Source organism: Urocitellus parryii, chromosome 11 (genome assembly GCF_045843805.1).
Source record: "Urocitellus parryii isolate mUroPar1 chromosome 11, mUroPar1.hap1, whole genome shotgun sequence".
In the NCBI taxonomy this organism is placed as follows: domain Eukaryota; kingdom Metazoa; phylum Chordata; class Mammalia; order Rodentia; family Sciuridae; genus Urocitellus; species Urocitellus parryii.
This window is the reverse complement of record NC_135541.1, coordinates 7,237,006-7,257,643: the sequence shown is the minus strand read 5'-3', so window position 1 is coordinate 7,257,643 and position 20,638 is coordinate 7,237,006. Positions and strand designations below refer to the sequence as shown.

The window sequence follows — 20,638 nt, the reverse complement described above, 5'->3', positions numbered from 1 at the left end:
AAAACAACAAACAAACAAACACACACATATGACCCAACTACCTAGAAAGTAATGAGAGAACACTTAAAGCCAAAATCTATGAAAATCTATGAAGAAGGGCTGGGGATCTAGCTCAGTTGGTAGAGTGCTTGCCTTGCATGCATAAGGCCCTGGGTTCAATCCCCAGCACCACCCACACACACACACACACACACACACACACACACACACACACACAAAATCTATGAAGAAAACAAAACTATATTTAGAGGGAAATTTTATAACTTTGAAAATGCCATCATTATTCAAGAAGAAAGTTAAAAAAATAGGACAAAACAAAACTAAATACAGTTGGTGCTCCATGTCCGAGTCTATGTCTGAGGACTCCGTGGTGGCACATTGAGCCAACTGAGGATGGGAATGATTCAGAAAAAAAACTGTGTCTGTACTGAACATGTACAGATGTTCTTCCTTGTCATTATTCTTTAAACAACACAGAATTCACAGTCACTTACACAGCATTACACTGTATTAGGTATACAGTAATCTAGAGATGATTTGAGCATGGGGATGTTTGGGGGTAATAGGCAGACACTGTGCCAGCTTATATGAGGAACATGAGCCTCTGAGGGTTTTGTCATCCGCAGGGCACTGGGAGGGGGCTAAGACCACACCACCATGAACACCAAAGGATGGCTGATGACTTATCTTACAAAGCAAGAAAACAACCATAAGATAAATAAAAATGAGCCAGGTAGAGGAAATGAAAGACAAAAAACAAAGTGGCCAATAAATAAATTTCAAACTGGTTATTTGAAAAGAATAAACTTAAAAAGTTAGTTCTAAGGCTGGGGATGAGCTCAGGGGAAGAACGCTTGGCTTGCGATGTCTGAGGCCTGGGTTCCCAGGATCACAAAAACAAAAAGTTATGAGAAAAGGTAAAAATATGCCAGATTAATGATGAGAAAGAAGAGAAAATCAGACAGGAGGCATTAAAATAATTTAGAGAATCCATGTAACAATTTGGCAACACATTCAAAAACTTAATGATGCCAAAAAATCAAATTTTACCAAAACTGACACAAGAGGAAATGGAAAACCTGAATGTTCCAACAGACAGTGAGATGATGACTAAAGGGAATCACTGGAAAAGTCCCAGAACGAAGGGCTCACAGTTTACTTTCATCTAAATTTTAAAAACCAGAACAGGAAAACTCTGGTGTAATTTAAGCTCTGCAAGCCACAGGATGTGCTGGGAAGCTCCTGGATCCATTTCATGAAGGGCAGGTGGGTTGATTTTTTTTTGCAGTGCCGGGGCTGGAAGCTAGGACTTTGTGTGTACTAGGCAAGCCCTCTGCCACTGAACCATACACATCTCCAGCCCTGAGGCAGAATAATTTTAATCCTAAAACCTGATGAAGATACTATGAAAAAAGTAAATTATATGCAAAGACTAAAAATGTTAGCAAAAGAAACCAGGAAACAAAAAAAGGATAACAAATTAATACATTATGTCCAAGTTAGGTTTACTCCAGAGCTTAAGGGTCATTCTGAATGAGGAAACCTATTCACATATTGTTACATTAATAAAATATTAAAGGAAGAAAAACAATATGGCCATAGGAATAGGTACTGAAGATCAACGGCTGTTATCCAGCTGCATACAACCCAAACACCAACACACAATTGATGGTCAAAGTCAGAGCTGGGGAAACAGGAGAATGCGCTCTTCCCTGTACTGACCAGATTGATAAGAGCCGAGGAGAGGCCTCCTGCATGGCTGCAGCCCAACACATGCTTGCCAGTTCTTTGGGAAGGTGAGCTTGGATGTTTGTGGGTAATATGCAATCAGCTCTAACTACAATCAGCTCCCTCTAACTACACTCAGCTCCCTGGAATCCACAGTACAAAAATAAAATCAGTGTTAAGGAGGCCGAGGTAGGAGGATCGCCAAGTTTGAGGCCAGCCTGGGCCACTTATACCCTGTCTCAAAGTAAAAAATAAAAAGGGGCTGGAGTGATGGGAGGGGAGGGGAGGGGAAGGGGGGATAGGAAGGGCAGCAGAATAAAATAGACATTATTACTGCTGTATGTATATAGGTGACTGTATGACCAATGTGATTCTGCAACCTGTACAATCAGAAAAATGAGAAATTATACCCCATTTGATTCAAATGTATGAACTGTCAAGATCATTGTACTGTCAGGTATAGCTAATAAAAAAAAGAATCAATAAATGGGATGGATTCAAATTAAAAAGCTACTTCTCAGCAAAAGAAGCAATCAGTAAGTTGAATAGAGAGCCTACAGAATGGGAGCAAATTTTTACCACATGCACATCAGATAGCACACTAATCTCCAGGATCTATAAATAACTCAAAAACCTTAACACCAAAAAAAACCCCCACAAATGGGCTGGGGATGTGGCTCAGGCGGTAGCGCGCTCGTCTGGCATGCGTGTGGCCCGGGTTCGATCCTCAGCACCACATACCAACAAAGATGTTGTGTCCGCCGAAAAAATAAAAAATAAAATATTAAAAAAAAAATTATCTCTCTCTCTCTCTCCTCTCTCACTCTCTCTTTAAAAAAAAAATCACAAATAACCCAATCAATAAATGGGCTAAGGATGTAAGATGATATACAATTGATTAACTAATATATGAAAAAATGTTCAACATCTCTAGTAATTAGAGAAATGCCAATCAAAACTTTTCTAAGATTTCATCTCATTCTAATCAGAATGGCAATTATTAAAAAAACAAACAACAATAAGTTTTGGCTAGGATGTGGGGGGAAAGGCACACTCAAACATTGCTGGAGGGACTGCAAATTGGTACAGCCAATCTGGAAAGCAGTATGGAGATTTCTTAGAAAATTTGGAATGGAACCACCATTTGACCCAGCTATCCCACTCTTCGATTTATACCCAAAGAACTCAAAAGCAGGATACTACAGTGATGCTGCCATATCAATGTTTATAGCAGCACAATTCACAACAGCTTAATTGTGGAACCAACCTAGTTGCCCTTCAACAGATGAATGGATAAAGAAATTGTGATATATATATATACAAACACACACACACACACACACATATACACAATGGAATATTACTCAGCATTAAAAGAGAATAAAATCATGGCATTTACAAGTAAATGGATGGAGTTGAAGAATATCTTGCTAAGTGAAGTAAGCTAATTCGAAAAAAACAAAGGCCAAATGTATTCTCTGATAAGTGTATGATGATCCATAATGTGGGTGTGGGGGAGCATCAGAGGAATGGAGGTACTTTGAATATGGCAAAAGGAGGGAGGGGATGGGAGGAGGCGCCAGGGTAGGTAAGATGGTGGAATGCAATAAATATTATTTCCCTAGGTACATGTATGGAGACATGAATGGTGTGACACTACTTTGTGTACAACTAGAGAAATGAAAAATTGTTGCTTCACTTTTGTACTATGAATTGAAATGCATTCTGCTGTCATAACAAATTAGAATAAATAATTTTTTAAAGGGGGGAGGGAGAGAGAGAGAGACAGAATTTTAACATTTATTTTTTAGTTTTTGGCGGACACAACATCTTTGTTGGTATGTGGTGCTGAGGATTGAACTCGGGCCACACCCATGCCGGGCGAGCGCGCTACCGCTTGAGCCACATCCCCAGCCCATAGAATAAATAATTTAAAAAAAAGGGCTGGAGTGTCGCTCAGGAGTCCTTGCATAGGATGCACAGGGCCCTGGGTTCAATCCTCAGTACTTCAATAAAGGAATAAATGTATACAAGTGTCCAGACACACACAGTGGGGATCTGGGCAACACAAAAGGTTATCAATTTTGATGTGGAGTGGATGGAGGTGATATTGGGCAGGGAGAGCAAAAAGGGATCAATATGTAATAACCATTCTCAGAGGACACAACATAGATGTGAAAGTATATTTTTGTTTGGCATTTGTATGAAAACCTAAACACTCATCTTTGGTCTGTACAGCTGCTGTATTTGTCCCTCGGCCAGAGAGACACGGCTTGGGTTAGCAACTACCTTTCAGGACCCTTGCGGACGCAAGTGAAATTTCACCCCCAAGTTCCTGCCCAAGTGCTCTCTGGGGTACATCAAAACTTTGAAATAACAGTGCATGTACTTGGATCTGTGCTTCAGAAAGCACTTTAGGATCTTTCAAATACCTGTCCTCAGGTCCTGGGAGAGCGTCCCAGAGAGCAGTGAACATCAAGTTTACTTTGCAGTGCCAGAAATCACATTCTTGTTTTGAGGAGCTGGGGGGAAGCAGGGCTGTGGCTTCCTATTGAAGTGGTACCTGGCGGGGCAGCATGTTGGGCTTGGCGGAGAACTAGGAAGATGTCCACACACGCCCTTCCTGTGCCTGGTGCGCTGGGTGGTTCAAGTCAAACACTGCCCTGCTGTGCCCAGGAGCAGGGTTGGTTCAGCTGTGCTCCTGGGGGCGGGGGCTCCCCACACCTTCCCCGGACACTCAGAGGCCCATGTGCTTTAGATGCTGTGCTTGGCTTTGGGAAGTGGAGCCCTTTTCTGCTTTAACCTCTGAAATTTGTTTGACATTTGGTTCCAACTGTCAAGGTCAAGAGGGCAGTGGTGGCTGGGGTGACTGGATGGGCCACGGAAGCATGTCTTGGTGAAATCTACTTCTTCGCCTGGTCCACATTGAACTCTGACTTGACATATCTGGAGAAAACAGAAGCAGGTCGCTTGGCTCACTTAAAGCTCATGGTCACTGACTTCAGGTGGGCATGGCTGCTGCCTGGCAAAGGCGTCGCGCTGCTTCAGCCGTACACTTTCCCACCGTCCTCCTTGGCTATTTTAACTTCCTTCTCTCCCCAAGTCTCCATCACCTCCTGCCCTATACTCACTCCTGGCTGATCTGAAAAATGAGCACCATTTTCTTGATCAACTCATCTGCCACCACTCCTTTATGGCCGCCCCTCCTCGTCCCCTGTTTAAGAGCTGAGGTCACCTACATTGCCCAGGCTGGCCTCTAACTCCTGGACACCCGGGTCCTCCTGCCTCAGCCTCTGGGACGAGAGGGGTTCACCACTACCCCTGCACCAGCTGCCCTTCCCTCGTAAGGCACAGGTATTTCTCTCCTTCATGCAGGGCACGACTCCTTCAGACAGCTGGCAATATTTAGCAGGTGTCTCCAATCTCTCTCCTTCCATTTTTCTCTTGGACCTCCTCCCTCCCAGATTTCAGCGATCCATTATGAATTGTGGTCCTCCTCTGGTTGGTTCATCTTTGAAACCTTTCTGGACCTGCGTGAGCCACTCCTGAGCCACTTCTATCTCTGGATGGCCCTGCTTAGCCTTCCATTTATCTCTTAACTCTAAAGGACACATCCATCCTGGGGGTTCAGCCCAGCAGCCTTGGGTGGCAAGGTGAGCAGGGCACAAGCTGCTGGAGGGCGGCAGAGGCTGCACTGTATTGTGAATGCCGTGCCATACTTGGTGTCTGTCATCGCTGAAGATTCTAGAATCTATGGAACACCAGGAAACGAGAAGAAAACAAACGAGTCTGGGAAGTCAACAACGCATTTTATTCCACAGGAAGAAGAGAGACGACTCTGATATGGGAACCAGATTGCAGATTTGCACACACGGAGACCGAGTGCTCACACAGTGGGGAACAGACCTTCTGTTTTCAGAAGTTCACCAAGCAGCTGCCATCATTTTTTGAGGCACAGATGACACTTGAAAACGAGGTGGCCCTGGAGCCTTCTGAACACTGGGGTGGGCACCCACCAGGCACAGCAGTTTGGGGCCGGGGCTGAGGTCGCCCAACTGTTTCCACCACTCAGGGCTGGGGCCTGGGGCTGGGCACGTTGGCCAGGCTGGCCTCCCGACATGCGTCGGCCAACCGCGCTGGCTCAGGGGACTGGGATGGCTTTTGGTCTCCTTATTATCTTCCCCCTTTTCATCCTATCAATTTTCCTTTCCTCAAAGAGGAACTATGCATTTTGAGGCAGCATTAAAATTGGTAGAAATTGTCCTGACAAAGTCTCAGACACCATAGGCTAAATACCCATTTAAGAAGAAATAGGATATTTACGGAGCCTGGGCAGGGCCTGCTTCTTCCACAGCTTTGGATTCTGTCTCAGCAAATTATGAAGCAATGGCAAAACCCCTGAAATCTTGCCCACGCTGGGCACAAGGGCTGCAGGGCAGGGAGGGTGGGGGAACCCTGTAGTTGGCCCTCTCTTGCCTGGTAGCCTTGCCCTGTTTGGTCTCTGGATCCCCTGTTAACATCTGCCCCTTCAAAAGTGCAAATGTCAGAGGAAGGGGCTGTGTCTCACAGGAGATGGACAACCATTTAAAGAGCGGATTCAATTAGAAAGCAGTTGGAAGAGGGCAGTGCACACCACCAAGCACCGGCTCCCAGGCAGCCCTTGGCTCCCTTCCTCAAGTCAGAGACCACAGCACTTGGGATTGCTGGGCCACAGCAGGTTTCCATAGCAATATTAGCTTCTCAATCCAGCAAGGACATCTCAGGGTGACTCTGTCCCAGAAAGTGACAGAAGGCTCACTGATGCACAGAATCAACCCTTCTGAGAGTTTCATGTGGAAGAGAGAGGCAGGCCAGAGGGGCTAACACTTGGTCTTTCTGCTGTGAATCTTGAGAACACTGATATCCTCATGATGGTCACTTGGAGAGCCACAAACACCTGATCTCAAACCACTTGGCCTACAAAAACCTAGACTCAGTTGTGCCACCCCCTGGCTTGCAGCCCCATGAGAACTATCCACTCCTGGGAAGCACTACCCAGGTGCAGAAGCGCTCTTCCTCCTCTCTGAACAGATCCACGCATGCGCACATGGGGTGGGAGGGGAGGGCAGAAGGAAGTGGGGATAGGGGTTGACTTCATCTGTGTCGTGGAAGGGGCGGGCTGTGGACTTTGAGCATCCAAACCTTCTACACATCCACTGATCCCCCAGGCCTCCTCGGGTCTCAGCTACATGTGACAAGGTTGTGGAAACTGATTAGCTTTATTAAAATAAAAAATTTAAAAATCACAGGTGAGTCCTTCCCTTGTAGAGTGAGGCTTTTCTGCCCTCGTTTTCTTTTTCCTTACAGAAAAGGGGAAAACTGAAGCCGAGAGCCAGGCAGAGCCGACTCTTGGACCAGGCTTGGATTCAAACCAAGGTCAAGACATGCTCTGGCCAAACCCTAGTTCCAAGAGAAGCTCACGAGTGCAGGTCTGCACAGGTCTTCAACACTCGTGTTTCCCTCTCTTCTCTAAGACCTTCCTTTCCTTCCTCCTTATCCTGGTGTCATCATCCAGGTCCCTCAGGCAGTGACACCAGCACATGGGCCTTCTCATCAAGAGAGCCCACTCATGTCTCAAACCTCTCTAAAAACTGTGCACATCAACTGAAGACAACGTCACCTCGGAGTGGGCGAGACCAGGCAGGGGAGAGCCAAGGGGACACAGAGTAGGAAACCACTGGGAGAATCTAAGCAGCAGGGAATAGTGTGAGGACAGAGAGGGCCACAGGGAGCGCTCTCTCTGGGGCAGCCAGTCACCGCCAAGGGCTCCCTCCTAACGCTCAACCTCACCTCCACCTGCTCCTGCAAGTGCAAAGCTCAGACGCCACACTCCTCAGCTGTGGAGAACGCCCCTCTCCAGAGCGCCCTGGATGAGGTGTGGAGAACTAGTGCAAGAGAAGATCCTGTGCAATTTATGTGCCTTTACAGGTGACAAACCTTCACACACAGCACAGCCCTGCTCGGAAGCTCCTGTATATTTACAGACAAGCAGTTGTACATATATACATGTTAACAAGATACAGGGCAGTTTAAAAATTAGATTCATCTCAGTGCTTTTGTTTTTTTGACGTTATTCAACCGACACCTTTTAAAAATTACTTCCCCATAATCTAAAGTAACTCCCGGCCCACAATTAACTCCATTGGGTTCCCCCATGAGGGCTTCCTTTCCCTTGTTCCTTGATATCTTCCCCCAGACCTTCTGGTTCCCCTCTGATCTGAGCCGAGGGCACAGGCGTCCGTCTTCTGGGTGGCCAGGTCTGTGTCTGGGAGCGTCCCTCTGGCAGCCGGGGCCTCTAGGAGTCCAGCTCCAACTGCTCTTGATTTTCACTGAGTCTTAACATAAGCTGTTGTTCATAGTAAAGGCTCTTTGCATAGTTTATTTCTTGGGATAACTTGACAGCAAGGACCTCAGATTTCACATGGACCTAAGAGGAGAAAAGAATGAGCATCTCATTCTCAGGGTAACCAAACGCGACCAGCGGTGTGGGCGGCGCAGCTCCACTAGCCCGGCGGCAGACAGGATGACACTAAGAGGCTTTGAAGAAAAGCACAGTCCCAAAGGCCCCCTAGTTGATTCTGACTTAAAAATGTGGGTGGATCCTCAGGACCTGCATTTTTAATGCATTCCCCAGGTGACCACTGCCAGCCCATAATCACCCAACATTTGGAAGCTCCTGACTGAGGCCAGTTTCCATTCTGAGGAGGAAAGGAGCTGCCGGACCAGGATCATGAGCAGCGGCAAAGGACTGACTTTGGGATTCAGGTCAGTGGTTCAAGCGGTTGGAGACTGGAGTTTTTCTGAGCTAGAATGTGCCTGTCCACCTGCCTTGAAAGGGGAGACACGCTGGGGTGCAGCTCCCCGCCACTGGGAGGAACTTAGAAAACTCACACTTTGGGGTGCTAACTCTCTTATCCAGCCAGCCTGAACTGAGCCAGTGACTCCAGGAAAACGTCACAGCCAAAACAAACCCGAGTGCATTCCTGGGCAGGGGCAAGGTCAGAGGTCCTGCAGAGAGAGGCTCAGTAAGGCCACTGGTGTTTCTGCAGAAAGACCATTCAGTGGAGGCACCTTCCCAGGAAGCAGGTGAGCCAGGCAGGACTGACACCTGGGTGTCAGACCACAGCCTCAGAGGGGCAGGCCTCCTCACCTGTTCAGCCACAGTCCCCTGAGCCCATGCTGCACAGGGAGGTGGCTGTGGCCTGGGTCCTGGAGTGGGGCTGGCTGGCCTCAGCCTCGACTTCCTTAGGGGTCAGCTGTGTGACTGAATGAATCATCTCCCCTGACCCCTGGCTCAGCTGCACAGTGGGGACAATGGCAGAAAATAACCTGCACCAAGCACCCAGTGTGCAGCCTGGCGCACAGCGTGCCCTCCTGATTGCTGGTCCCCAGGGGGAGCTTTACTATTCAGAAGTTCTGCCAGAGCAAGGCCGCCTGCACCCCAGGGTGAAGTATGATTTTTATCTACAATATCTATTGAGCATGCCAGGTATTGTTCCTTTGTTATCAGAGACGATACAGGGTGAGCTCTATCTCCATCTTATAGTTAACGCACTGAAGATGAACAGTCAAGTTCAGGTGCATGAGAACCCTGAATTCTGTTAGTTCTTCCTCACAATTAACCAGAGTGAGCCCTGCTATCTGCTGTATTGATGGGGAACAAGGCACAAATGCTGAGTAATGTGAAGCTGGAGGGCAGCAGCTGCAGCCTGACCCTCTCAGACAAGTCCCAGTAGCCACCAGAGACAGAGGGGAGGGCGACAGGGGCTGCCACCTTTGGACCAGAGCTTGCCCATCTCAGGGTCAGGGGGCGGTTGGGGACTCACCATCGGCTTCTGGTGGGACGGGCCTGGGATGGACACGCCGCTGCTTGTGCTTGCCGCTTTCTTGGTCACCTGCACGTATACTTTGCCGTGGTCCTTGGAGACGAGGCAGTGGTAGAGGTCGTCGTATTTGACCTCGAGGAAAATGGCCTCTCGGTCGACATAGTCCCCGCTCTTCAGGAAGTACACGGCTTTGGAGGAGATGAGCACACAGTAGCTGTCGATGTTCTCCACGGCTATGAAGCTGCACAGGGAGAGGAGAGTGGGAATGTGAGCCTCTCCTTCATGCTGGGATCCAGGCTGAGCACCGGGCTGAGCACGCAGGGAGTGGGTAGAGCCTGCCCAGGGCTCTGGGGTCTGAGGGCCTGAACTTGAACCCAGGAGCCCTCACTCACCACACCTTGGGCAGGTGGCCCCACTGCTTGGCACCTCTTTCCTCATTTATAAACTAGGAATCAGAGGGACCCTGGCCTCAGGGGCTGCTGTTGGGCCATGTAGTTCCCTTCCACAAGCACTGGGTAAATGTTCCAAGTGATGGTGACTTTGGGTTCCACCAACAGAAGCGATTTCAGATCCAGAAATGGTACCTGTGGGGTGTTATCTGGTGGGTATCTTTGGAGAGCTTAAGCCTTAGAGGAAACTGAGCAGTGCTGTGTTGACAGAAAGAAGGTACCGTGCTTTTAAATGTTAAACTGAAGGAGCAGCTAGGGCATGCTGCCTAGCACACAGGCGGCCATGGCAAGGGCTAGAAGACATGGCGGGGTGACGAACACTGACGGGGCCAAAGAAGAATTCAACAGGTTTCCCAAGCTGCATGATGCCAGGGGACAGCAGGACACAGCAGAGTCTCACTTCCACATTCACCCTCCTGTCACCCCGCCTTGCTCAGTCCTTCCAGGGACTTGGAACTCTGAACTCCATGTTCAGCAAACACCAAGTTAGAAAGTGCTTTCTTGGTAACATTGCAATCTCCATTTTCCATTTTCCAAACTTATAGTCATTCCTTTGAAGAGATTAGGGCCATTCAGGGAAACCTAACCTAAAAAGAAAAAAAAAAAAAGGAAAGAAGAAGTCCACCTCTTCTCTCCCACGGAGCTTACAGACTGGACGTGGGAACCCGCGCAGCCAGCCTCTCTGCTCAGCTGCTGGAGGAGACTAGTGAGCTCTGGGAAGGGCACCGACAGCTCCCCTGCAGCCTGTGCTGGCCTTTCACGCTGGGGCTGGACCTCAGGGGACAGAGGGAGGATGGACGGCGGCAGGAATACTAAGAGCCGACAACACATGGGCTGTTGAGCGCCTGCTCCACGCTGCTGGCCTGGAGCAGGGGCTCCACCTGAAGCAAGCGCCTCTGGAGGAGGCGGAAGGCCGAAGGTGGCAGGAGGCCTACCTGCTGGCGGCCTGGGGGTGTTCCTGCTGGGCACCTGCTCCTTCCATGTGGGGTCAGCCCTCCCCAGAACACAGCCTCACTCCTGACCAGCTCACCTCCCCAGTCTAAGGATTCACAATTCCAGTTTCTCGAAGCTTCCCCCAAAGGCTCACCCCTCCCCCACTCTGGCTACTTCCCTGCCTTGGCCTCACAGGGCGCTGCCCAAGGCAGGTTTGTTCTTTCAGGTTTCCTGGTCAGTACTCCAGCTCTTGGGCTAAGCTCTAAGTCCGCGGAGTGGGGTCCACACCTTACGCCCCCCACCTCCCTGACTGCTCTCCCCATGAAGACGCAGGCAGCGTCCACCTTGTTCCAGCTGTCTTTTAATTACAGCCCCCATGACAAACACTGGGGTTTGTTGTTCTATTCTGACTAGTTGGCAATGCCAAGAATGCAGACTTGTAAAGTCCTGATGCCAAAATTAGAAACACCCGGCAGCCCCAGCGCCCAGGCCGCTTAGTAGACTTCCTCACGGCCCACACTCTGACTCCTGTCGCAGGCGACAGCATCACGGATGCGAGCTGAATGGAATCTAAATTAGCTGGTCCAGGGAAGACAGAAGGAGAGAGACAGAAGGAAAGACACAGAAGAAACATGTTCTGCCAAATGGAGAAGCATCATGGCCCCAGCTGGAACTCATAGGGGAACTGGCTGAAAATCCAAAGCCAGCCTCCATTCCTGAGCACTAGGGGGGGCGGGGAGGGCAGGCACAGGCCAGGAGGCTGTCACGGGCTCTCAGGGACTGCAAAGGTGGCCGCCGTAGGTGGACAGCGCACATCCACCTTGTGTGGCCTCACTACCACTGGCATTTACACCAGGAAGCAGCCCTAACGGCCAGGCAGAGGGCTGGCTGCTACTGAGCTGAGTGCGCTTCCTGGAGGGGACACCTGTGCAGGCTTAGAGCAGGCTCCCCTCCGCCATGCTGCCATGGCAAATCCTCAGCAGGCCAGGAAAGTTCTGGAGGAACAGCTCGGGGCTGGGTGGGAGGGAAGCCCCACCAGCTGGGGACGCAGAGCAGGTCGTTGGCTTTCTTGGTGGCTGTTTTTTCTCCTCTCCGATGGGGGAGGCCAGTGCCTGCTGGCTTCCTTCACAGCCAGCATGAAGCTCCAGAGGGTCATGGCCATAGGAGCGCAGGCAGAGGGCGGCGCTATGGAATGTGCTGGGGTCTCTCTGCCCAAGTCCAGGCCCCATTCATACTCTGGAGCTGCTGCTGCTAATCACATATTTGGACATAAAATGTTCTAAAGTTTTCAAAGCAAAAGCAGATCAGAGCCAAGGGCATGATTGGGAGAAGAAAGGGAGCTGGGCAACGACCCCGAGCTGGACAGCCAACAGCACCTCTACCTCCTCCTGCTGCTCCCCGCCCCCACGACTGATGGCCAGGCCTTTGTGCCCGGTCAGCATCACTGTGACCATTGATTCTGTGTTTTCACACAATGTGAGACCACATCAAAGGCTCATTCCAACAGCTCTGGACCAGGCCTCTCATTTGAGGGACACGGATCCCAAACTTGTCACCCTGTGAGAGAGAAGCTCAGCTCAGGGGTACAAGGGGGCCAGCAAAGGCAGGGCCTTCCCAGCAACTTCCTGTCCCCTATCCCCTCATGGCCACCAGCCGCGTGCCCTCCCTGTCCACCACCCACAGACACCACGCGCTTCACTTGACACGCCAGCAGAGCATCCGTGGTCACCACAGGATTCAGACTTTCCACTCCTCACCCCTCAAACAGGCTTCACAAAAGGTCTCTGCTGGGCCATGGTGGGTGACTGGGGCTGACACAGGGGAGGCCAGCATGTCCCAGTGGGTCCCGAGGACACACCTTCTGCCCTTTGATCTATTAACTCAGGGGACAGGAGGGGGATGACAAAGCATGGCCTCGAACACCAAGCCCTGGGAAGGCTTTCCCTCAGCTGTGAGGATCAGAGAGGCCCCGGCTCAGTGCATACAGCCTGAGGCTGCTGTAGTACTACAATCCCTTTTATGAAAAATTAGGATTTCTGTGTGATTTTTAAACTTGCGTTAAAGGTTTTATTTTTAACTCTCCTTTAAGGATGACTTAATAGATTCATGTGCCAGGAAGACTCAGAAAATGGCAGTGCAATGGCATCGCAAGGGCGATGGAACCTGCCAGCACACAGGCAACTCCGGATGCCAGACATACCACACCCAGCGGCAGAGCCTCTCAGAACTCCTTATTAAAGGCATTAACTTTAATGTGTTATCTGGGTCATCTGCCAATTCGAGTTTTAATTCAATGGCATATCAAAGAATGTCCAGTTCCCCAAGTATCAATAGTTGTTGACAGGTTATTACCTGGTTTAGAAAATGGAAGCTGGAGCTGGGGATGTGGCTCAGTGGTAGAGCACTTGCCTGGCATGTGCGGGGCCCTGGGTTCCATCCCCAGCACTGCAAGAAAAGAAGAAGAGGAAAAAGAAAAAGAAAGACAACGGAAGCTATGCACTCTGTTATTCAAAAGGACTAGTTTTTTTTGTGTTTGCCCTGTGTGCTAAGAAATGGTTTAAATTTATAATGAAATGATATTAGAATCAGTATGGTGGCCTATGCTAAAAAAGTTCTGATTCTGTCTCTCTGTAAAGTTTATCAAAAAGAAGAGATGAGACTTAAAAAAAAAAACATCAACAGTATGTTCACAAAATGGGTAAAAAAGGAGACTTTTACTATTTTCTTTTGTAGGTCTGGAGAGTGAACCCAGGGTCTCGCACATGCTAAGCCAACACGCTGCCATCAGCCACATCCCTGCACCGCCCTTCCTTTTAAAAATGTTAATTCTGAGACTGGCCTCAAACTTGGCAATCCTCCTGCTTCAGCCTCCTGCGTAGCTGGGATTATAGGTGTGTCCCCCATGTCCCATGAGACTTTTACTCTTGACTTTCTGTCTATTAGGTTTAGAGGCTATGTTTATTTTCTTTTTAAAAAAATACTTTTCTGTGTTAAAAACCCAATAAATGACACCTTCTACATAACTGGTAATACAATCCAAGGATTACATTCTAGAAAACAGCAGTTTAGAGCAGCTTTTCAGGTCACAGGTTGTCCCTGAGCACCTTTTTGAAAAGGCAAGAGCCCCCTTGTGCCTACAATCAGGTGCACACCCTTTTATTTCAGAATGACAATGAGGCTTCTGACTATCAAGTAAGCATTGGAAAGCACATTAATTTAACCATACAGGGCAACTTTTACTTCGACATCATCTTAACTGAAGATCCTGGGTTAAAACTGAAAAGAAGAACAAAAAGATGGAGAAGCGACACGAGTCTGAAACGCATCAGAGAAACACCTGATCAACCAGAAACCGCAGCCTGTCAGCCGGCAGCCCTTACATCCTACATCAGCAACTATCTCCTTAATGCTAATTAATTAAATGGAATGTAAATACTGAATTCGACATGACCTAGGAAAACAAAGTTGGAGCTGCCTCGGCTCTGGGGGCCTGGGGTTTCCACTCCATCCGGAAGTAATTACACAGTATTTTTCAGAAGTGAAACAGTGAGTCTAACTGGAAAAAAATGTGGAAACATTTAGTTAGAACAGTAGAGCACGGTATTAAAGACCCTTTTTAAGGGGTTAACTCTGAAGGGAAATATGCAAATAATTAGGTTTCTAAACATGTTTTTAATTACAAATCTAGGATAAAAGTCAGAGGTATGACTCGGTGCCTGTGTTTTTCTGAACCCCGTCCTCGCAAAGAGATGCCTGCAGGGCTCACACAGGAAGGCCAGGCTGCAACTGAAGATGCTTAGAGACACATCTGCCGGGGTCCCTGGCGACTTCTCCTGTGCACCCAGGAAGACCGAGGTCACAGGCCTTGCTCAGCATGCACTGGCCACATTCAGCCCACAACTCGGGTGGAGACACATGGTTTTCATCTTTAAAGTCAAAATGCATTCATGCCAAATATCTGCTCCTAGTTCACATGAATTTCAAGAGTTTTGTGAAATCTCCTTTACTGATTTGATTTTGCCTCCAGCCTCCCGTTCTCTGGCTCTTCCTCCCGGGAGCAGCCCCACGTGGCTGGGCTGGGCAGGATCCCTCTCCTGTTTCCTGGCACACGCTATTCTACTGCAAATGAGCTTTGTAAGGACCAGAGATGGTTCCAGTTGAACAGAGGTGAATTGGGAGGACATTAAAAGTACAATATAGAATAATTCATAATCTCAGTTAGCCTTTGAAAAAAAAAATCCCCCAAAGATTGGAAAGTGGATATAAGTTAATACATATGCTAAATCCCAATATCCAACTGAATTTATTCAGTGCGTATTCTATGCCAGGCCCTGTTCTAGGTATTGCGAATCCTCCAGTGAATGAAGAGGTGGGAATTCCAACACTCAAGAGGCTGCCATTCTAGTAGATTCTGCACCCCGCTGATACCCCTGACAAATGATGGTCTGGGCCTCCAATTCAGAAGCCCAAAGTTTCATACACAAAGTAGTGTAAATTTTTAATCCAGGGAAGACAGGAATACAAAGTCCTTCCTGGAGTGAGACCACAAGAGAACCTGTATCAGAGTGATGAGCAGGCCACGGCTGGAGTGAACAGCAGAGTCCATTCATGATGGGCTACAGGCTGGGTTGTGCCCCACCCCCAATTCATATGTCGCCCGACGTCTCCCCACCCCTCAAAAGGACTATTTGGAATGAGGAAATAATTAAGGTCAAATGAAGTCATGAGGTTAGGGCCTTGACCCAACAGGAGCCGTGTTCTTCTAAGAGGCCAGAGAGCTCCCCTCTCTGCCATGCGAGGACATACAAGAAGTCTGTCTGCAAGCTACCAAGAGGCTTCACTAGGAACAGAATGGCCAGGCATGTAGATCTCATCTTCCGGCCTCCAGAACTGTGAGAACACAGACTTCTGTCGCTTAAGGAACTTGGTCTATGGTATTTTGTTGTGACAACCTGAGCGGGCCGACAGAAGAACATACCCTACGTTATCAAAATATTATGTTCTAATATTTGGAGGTATGGTGTGGTGACATGCCATCCCATCCAGCAGACAACAAAGGAATTCTGAATGTGATTCTTAGATCCCTGTTTGAATACTCATAAAAAGTGTGAGGTGAGTTATCCCAAACACTGTCTCCATTGATGACACTGGAGACCGCTCCGGGCACTGCATCCCCTGAGCTCCTCCACCAACCAAACATGCACCACGCTCAGGACACTCCCTGGCTGGCCTCACCATCCAGAAGGCAAATGAGCATCACAGAAATTAAACCAGTGCCCTGCAACTCACCACCCAGAATGCCTCTCTCTGGGCTGGCGATTCTAACACCTAGTCAAGTACTAGGGGTCTGCAGAATACCCTAAAATAGTGACATATTTAATTCTAGCACACCAGCTAGATGTCACTAACTGAAAATGTGACAAGATATCAGGTATATAAGGCTCCATATTTAAAGAGTAGTAAGGTGACCTTAAAAAAACCTCACATTTCTAAAAGCATCGAACTACTAGTTATTTTACTATTTGTTTATGGTTTGTTCTGCCATCCAACAGAAAATAATAGGACATCAGAGATTAAGAAAATTTTACAAAGGAAAAAGAAGCCCTTAAGATTGAGAGCCTTTACTTTTTCTTCTCTCAGAGTTGCCTGGACAGAGACGGTTGTGTCTGAAGAGACAGAAGGGGCAGTCATGGCTGCAGAAGGGACCTTGAGAAGCACACTGCCCTGTGAAGGCTGCTCCTGCGAGGTCACCTGTGGGCCAAGGAATCACATCACCAGCTCTGAGGTCCGAGCCTCAGAACGAGGCTGGGTCACAGGGAAACTGCTCCCAGTCAGACAGAAGAGGTGACTGGGTGGCCCAGCAGGGCTGTCTCCCAGGTTCCCACTTACAACTCGTCTTGGATGTTGTCTGTTAGCTTGAAGAGCTGCTCCTGTCCCTCGGCCTGGCTCTCAGAGTAGCGGGGAAGCAGTCCCTGGGGTCCGGTGCAGCAACGCGGTCTCCGCACCCTCTGTGCTTGGGTCCTGTGGGCAAATGGACAGGAAGAAAATCAGTTAAGAATTAAGGTCAAAAGGCGCACAGTAGTCAAGGAGCAGAATCAAGTACCGTGAGCCTGTGACAGAGCGACGAGGTAGTGGTCACACTCCCAATTCAACCTGCCTGGAAGCCCGCTCCAGCTGTGTGATCCTGGGCAAACCAGTTAACTTCCCTAGCCCTCCGCGTCACTGTCTCTGAGCTGTCCACTGGCGGAGGCTCTTCTTAGAGCCCCTACTGTAGCCTTCCACAGGCCACACTCTGCTTTCCTAGGAACCTCTTTGGGACAGCCGTGGTGGGCTTGCAGTGGGTCAGAAGGAAGGCCAACGGGCTGTGGGCTTTAGTGGGAACCCACCCTGCCTCCAGGCTTCTTCTGAGACAGCTCAGCTGCCTGGGTGGAGGGCTAGGGATGCAGGGACGGTGCTGGGGAACACAGGTTCCCTGTCTCATCCCAGGCCACGGTGGGCTTCCGCGGCCCTCTACCTCATGCCACTCAGCTCCTGGTTGCCCAAAGGAATCTGCTTTGCTATGGCTTTCAGGGTCGGCTGCTGTTGTCTTTTTCCACAAACCATAGACAGGGTAATTGATAAATACTTTCTGGTGTTTTCCTAGAAACAGGAGTCCATATTTGTCTTGGAAAGGCTGTGCATATTTCAGATGACTGATAAGAGTGTGCTGGGTCTGTCCTCGGCCTTGTACTCTCTGTACTTTTTATTATTTGTTCCTGAAACCCACTGAAGCAAAACATCCCTCTCTAGACAAACCTCCAAGAGAGGCTCAGGCTTCCACACTGAATCAGCACTGGAGAGCCACGTGCTGGCCGGCTGCAGTGTGGAGACGACCAGCAAGCACAAAGTGCCCTAGGGGGCAAATCCGGGCAGAAACACAGGCACGGGCACGACGGAACTGCCATGGGCTGGGGGAAGGCTGGCGGCAGCTGCAAGTGCATTTCACTGCTCCGCTCATCAGGCCGTGATTTCTGAAGGGCAGCCCCACACCTGGTCACGTGGTAAGGGCCCTTACCAGAAAACCAGAAACCCCGGGTAGCTGGCCAAGAGTTCACCCACAAGGTGATAAAGTCCCATTAACTGTGCTCTTCAGGAGTAGGTAAAGGACTGTGAGGAAGGTTCATCGACCTGTGCCATGAACGGGGGAGGAACAAGGTCATTCAGGTCACATGTGCACACACTCCCACTGTGGCTTGACTCCCTCACGCCTTTAAGATTTGGCTGTTTGGTTCCCAACTACTGGGAAGCCCAAAGGCCCCCCCAAGAGCAATATGGTGGGCTGCTTCCCCATGCATTTGATGTAAGGTTGATTCTGAGTCCTCTCACCACAGGTAGCCAGTCTACTGGGAGGCCACAGGCTCACTCCCATACTGAAATCCTTCCATACATATCTGAAATCTATTCCTTTCTGCCACACCTAACAAATGACCTCTGGATTTGTAATGAATGGGTACAACTGCCTCATAATTATTCTACTTCCATTCCATCCATTCTCCTCACCACAAGGAGAACAGCCCGTTAGAAATCACAGTTGGGTCAAGCAGGGTCACCTGCTCAAAGCACATGCGCTTCCTGTGTCACTGGGATGAGTACCTGTACCTGTGCTCTGGCTCCCAGGAGACATGGGGAGGAAGCACTTGGTCTCATTCACTGCTATCCTGGGATCCAGAACAGTGCCTGGTTGGTGGTAGAGGAGCAATCGCAGTTAGATCAATAAATGGGCCAGGCCAGGCCCTGTCTCGAAATAAAACATAACAAGGGCTGGGGACGTGACTCAGTGGTTAAGTGCCCGGGGTTCAGTCCCCAGCACCAAAAAAAGAAAATAAAGACGACATAAGAAACAAAAACACGCGATGTGGGGTAGAGATGAAGGCCAGTTGTTGAGCTCGGAAGAAAAAGGGAATGTGCAGACATGGTAGAGAGTTTAGAAACTTGAGATTTTGAACTTTGATAGCCAACTGTTGACTTTAGGGCACAATGTCAACGAGCTAGAGTCCATCTTCCCAACAGGCGGAGGGCGCGACTGTCCAGTCCACGGATGGAAGGAAGGGGCTCCAAGGCCCACCACGAGATCAACACCTCTGTGGATGCATGTCTTCTTCAACATAAGAGAAATTCTTTTCATCACACAGGGAACACATGCTGCTGCATACAGGAAACACTGGGTCCTGGATCCCTCTGATGGGACCCACGGAAGCCAGAGAAGCCGGGGAAAGGTGGCCTGTTTCTGTACCTGAGCTCTGAGAAATCACCTCCTGACAACTCCGGCCAGCTGAGAATGTGAGGGAAAGTGCCCCACGTGGTCACGCCACAGAGCTTTCAAGTCCAGGCATTTCTGGGCCCAGCGGGCTCCCTGCAGGGCCTTCCTCACACACATTTTATCTCCACTCCCAACACATTATCTTCTAACCTGCGAGGGACAACCCCCAACACATCCGGGGAGGAGCAGCGGAGGCTCCCGGGTGCACTCTGACCATCTGCTGTTTCTTTTCTTATCTGGCTTCCCAACAGGCTGCGAGCTGCCTCCAGTCTCCAAGGTCTTTGCCTTGTGACCACTGAACACCAACGGGCAGCTGGGAGGGGCATTCAGTGCTGTGGACTTCAGAAGCCCACAGTGGCAGTCAAGGCTCATTCTCAAGTCATCACAGGGGAACCGAGAAGGAAATGGTCTTCTCTTTGGGCTTGTAAATATGGGTTTCTGACAACAGGGTCAAGTGGACACTCTTACTACCTGTCTTCCTACCCCTTACTTACCACTTACCTTACTTACCACTCTTACTACCCTAACCCTTTAGTGTCAGTGCCTGCAAAGCTCATTTTTCTTCTCCAAAATTTGACTAAAATTTCAACTTCTCAGTCCAAGTTGGTAGGTCGTGGGCGGGGGAAGGGAGGGTAGAGTTTAAAATTCATGTGTGGACAAATTTAGATGCAAATTTAACCAAAGAATTACAAAATCCTATAAGCTAGTGCTTGCAAGCCTCCTGAGCCAGCAGTTTATACAGTGATACTGGCCAGGGCCACCCCTGTGGGTAGAACGAGTTCTATAATTACTCGGGAATTCAATACATACTACAAATTCGAAAAACCCCAAGAAACTGGGGTGACAGCAATCCTGAATTTGTCCATGCTCCCTGACTCCGGAGTACAGTGTGTCCATTTTTAAGTGACTGACTATTCCCAAGTCACTTCCATGCATATTCCAGTGAGCCTCTGCCCCTGGAGCAGAAGAACTCTATTCCTCTGTTTTGAACCTCACGCTGGGGTGAAACTCATGACTCTCAGCTCCAGGCCCATTACCACTGGCCTTGACTCACTGGAAATAATTCAACAAACATCTGTGAAGCCACCATCACCAGGTCCCAGACTCCACTCTGACCACAGCTCTGTGTGCGGCCTTCTGCACCCACACCTGCTGCTCCTGCTTGCCCAAGGCAGCCGTGACGCCAAAACAAGCATCTAACATCGCGTGTTTTTGTTTCTTATGTTGTCTTTATTTTCTTTTTTTGGTGCTGGGGACTGAACCAGGGCACTTAACCACTGAGTCACATCCCCAGCCCTTGTTATATTTTATTTCGAGACAGGGCCTGGCCTAGAACTTGCGACCTCCTCAGCCTCCTGAGTTGC

General features: G+C 49.1%; 1 protein-coding gene across 2 annotated transcripts in view; it reads right to left on the bottom strand.

The window, feature by feature from the left end:
• Positions 1 to 7,722: 7,722 nt before the first annotated feature.
• The window catches only part of Vps13d (vacuolar protein sorting 13 homolog D), a 244,841-nt gene continuing 231,925 nt past the window's right edge, over positions 7,723 to 20,638 (bottom strand). For both annotated transcript variants that reach the window (XM_026397870.2, XM_077791173.1), the window contains 3 exons: positions 16,865 to 16,996; positions 9,594 to 9,834; positions 7,723 to 8,194 (listed from right to left, as the gene is read on the bottom strand). In XM_026397870.2, coding sequence (XP_026253655.2) covers positions 8,063 to 8,194; positions 9,594 to 9,834; positions 16,865 to 16,996 — 505 coding nt within the window. In that variant the 3' untranslated portion in view covers positions 7,723 to 8,062. The remainder of the gene's footprint in view (positions 8,195 to 9,593; positions 9,835 to 16,864; positions 16,997 to 20,638) is intronic.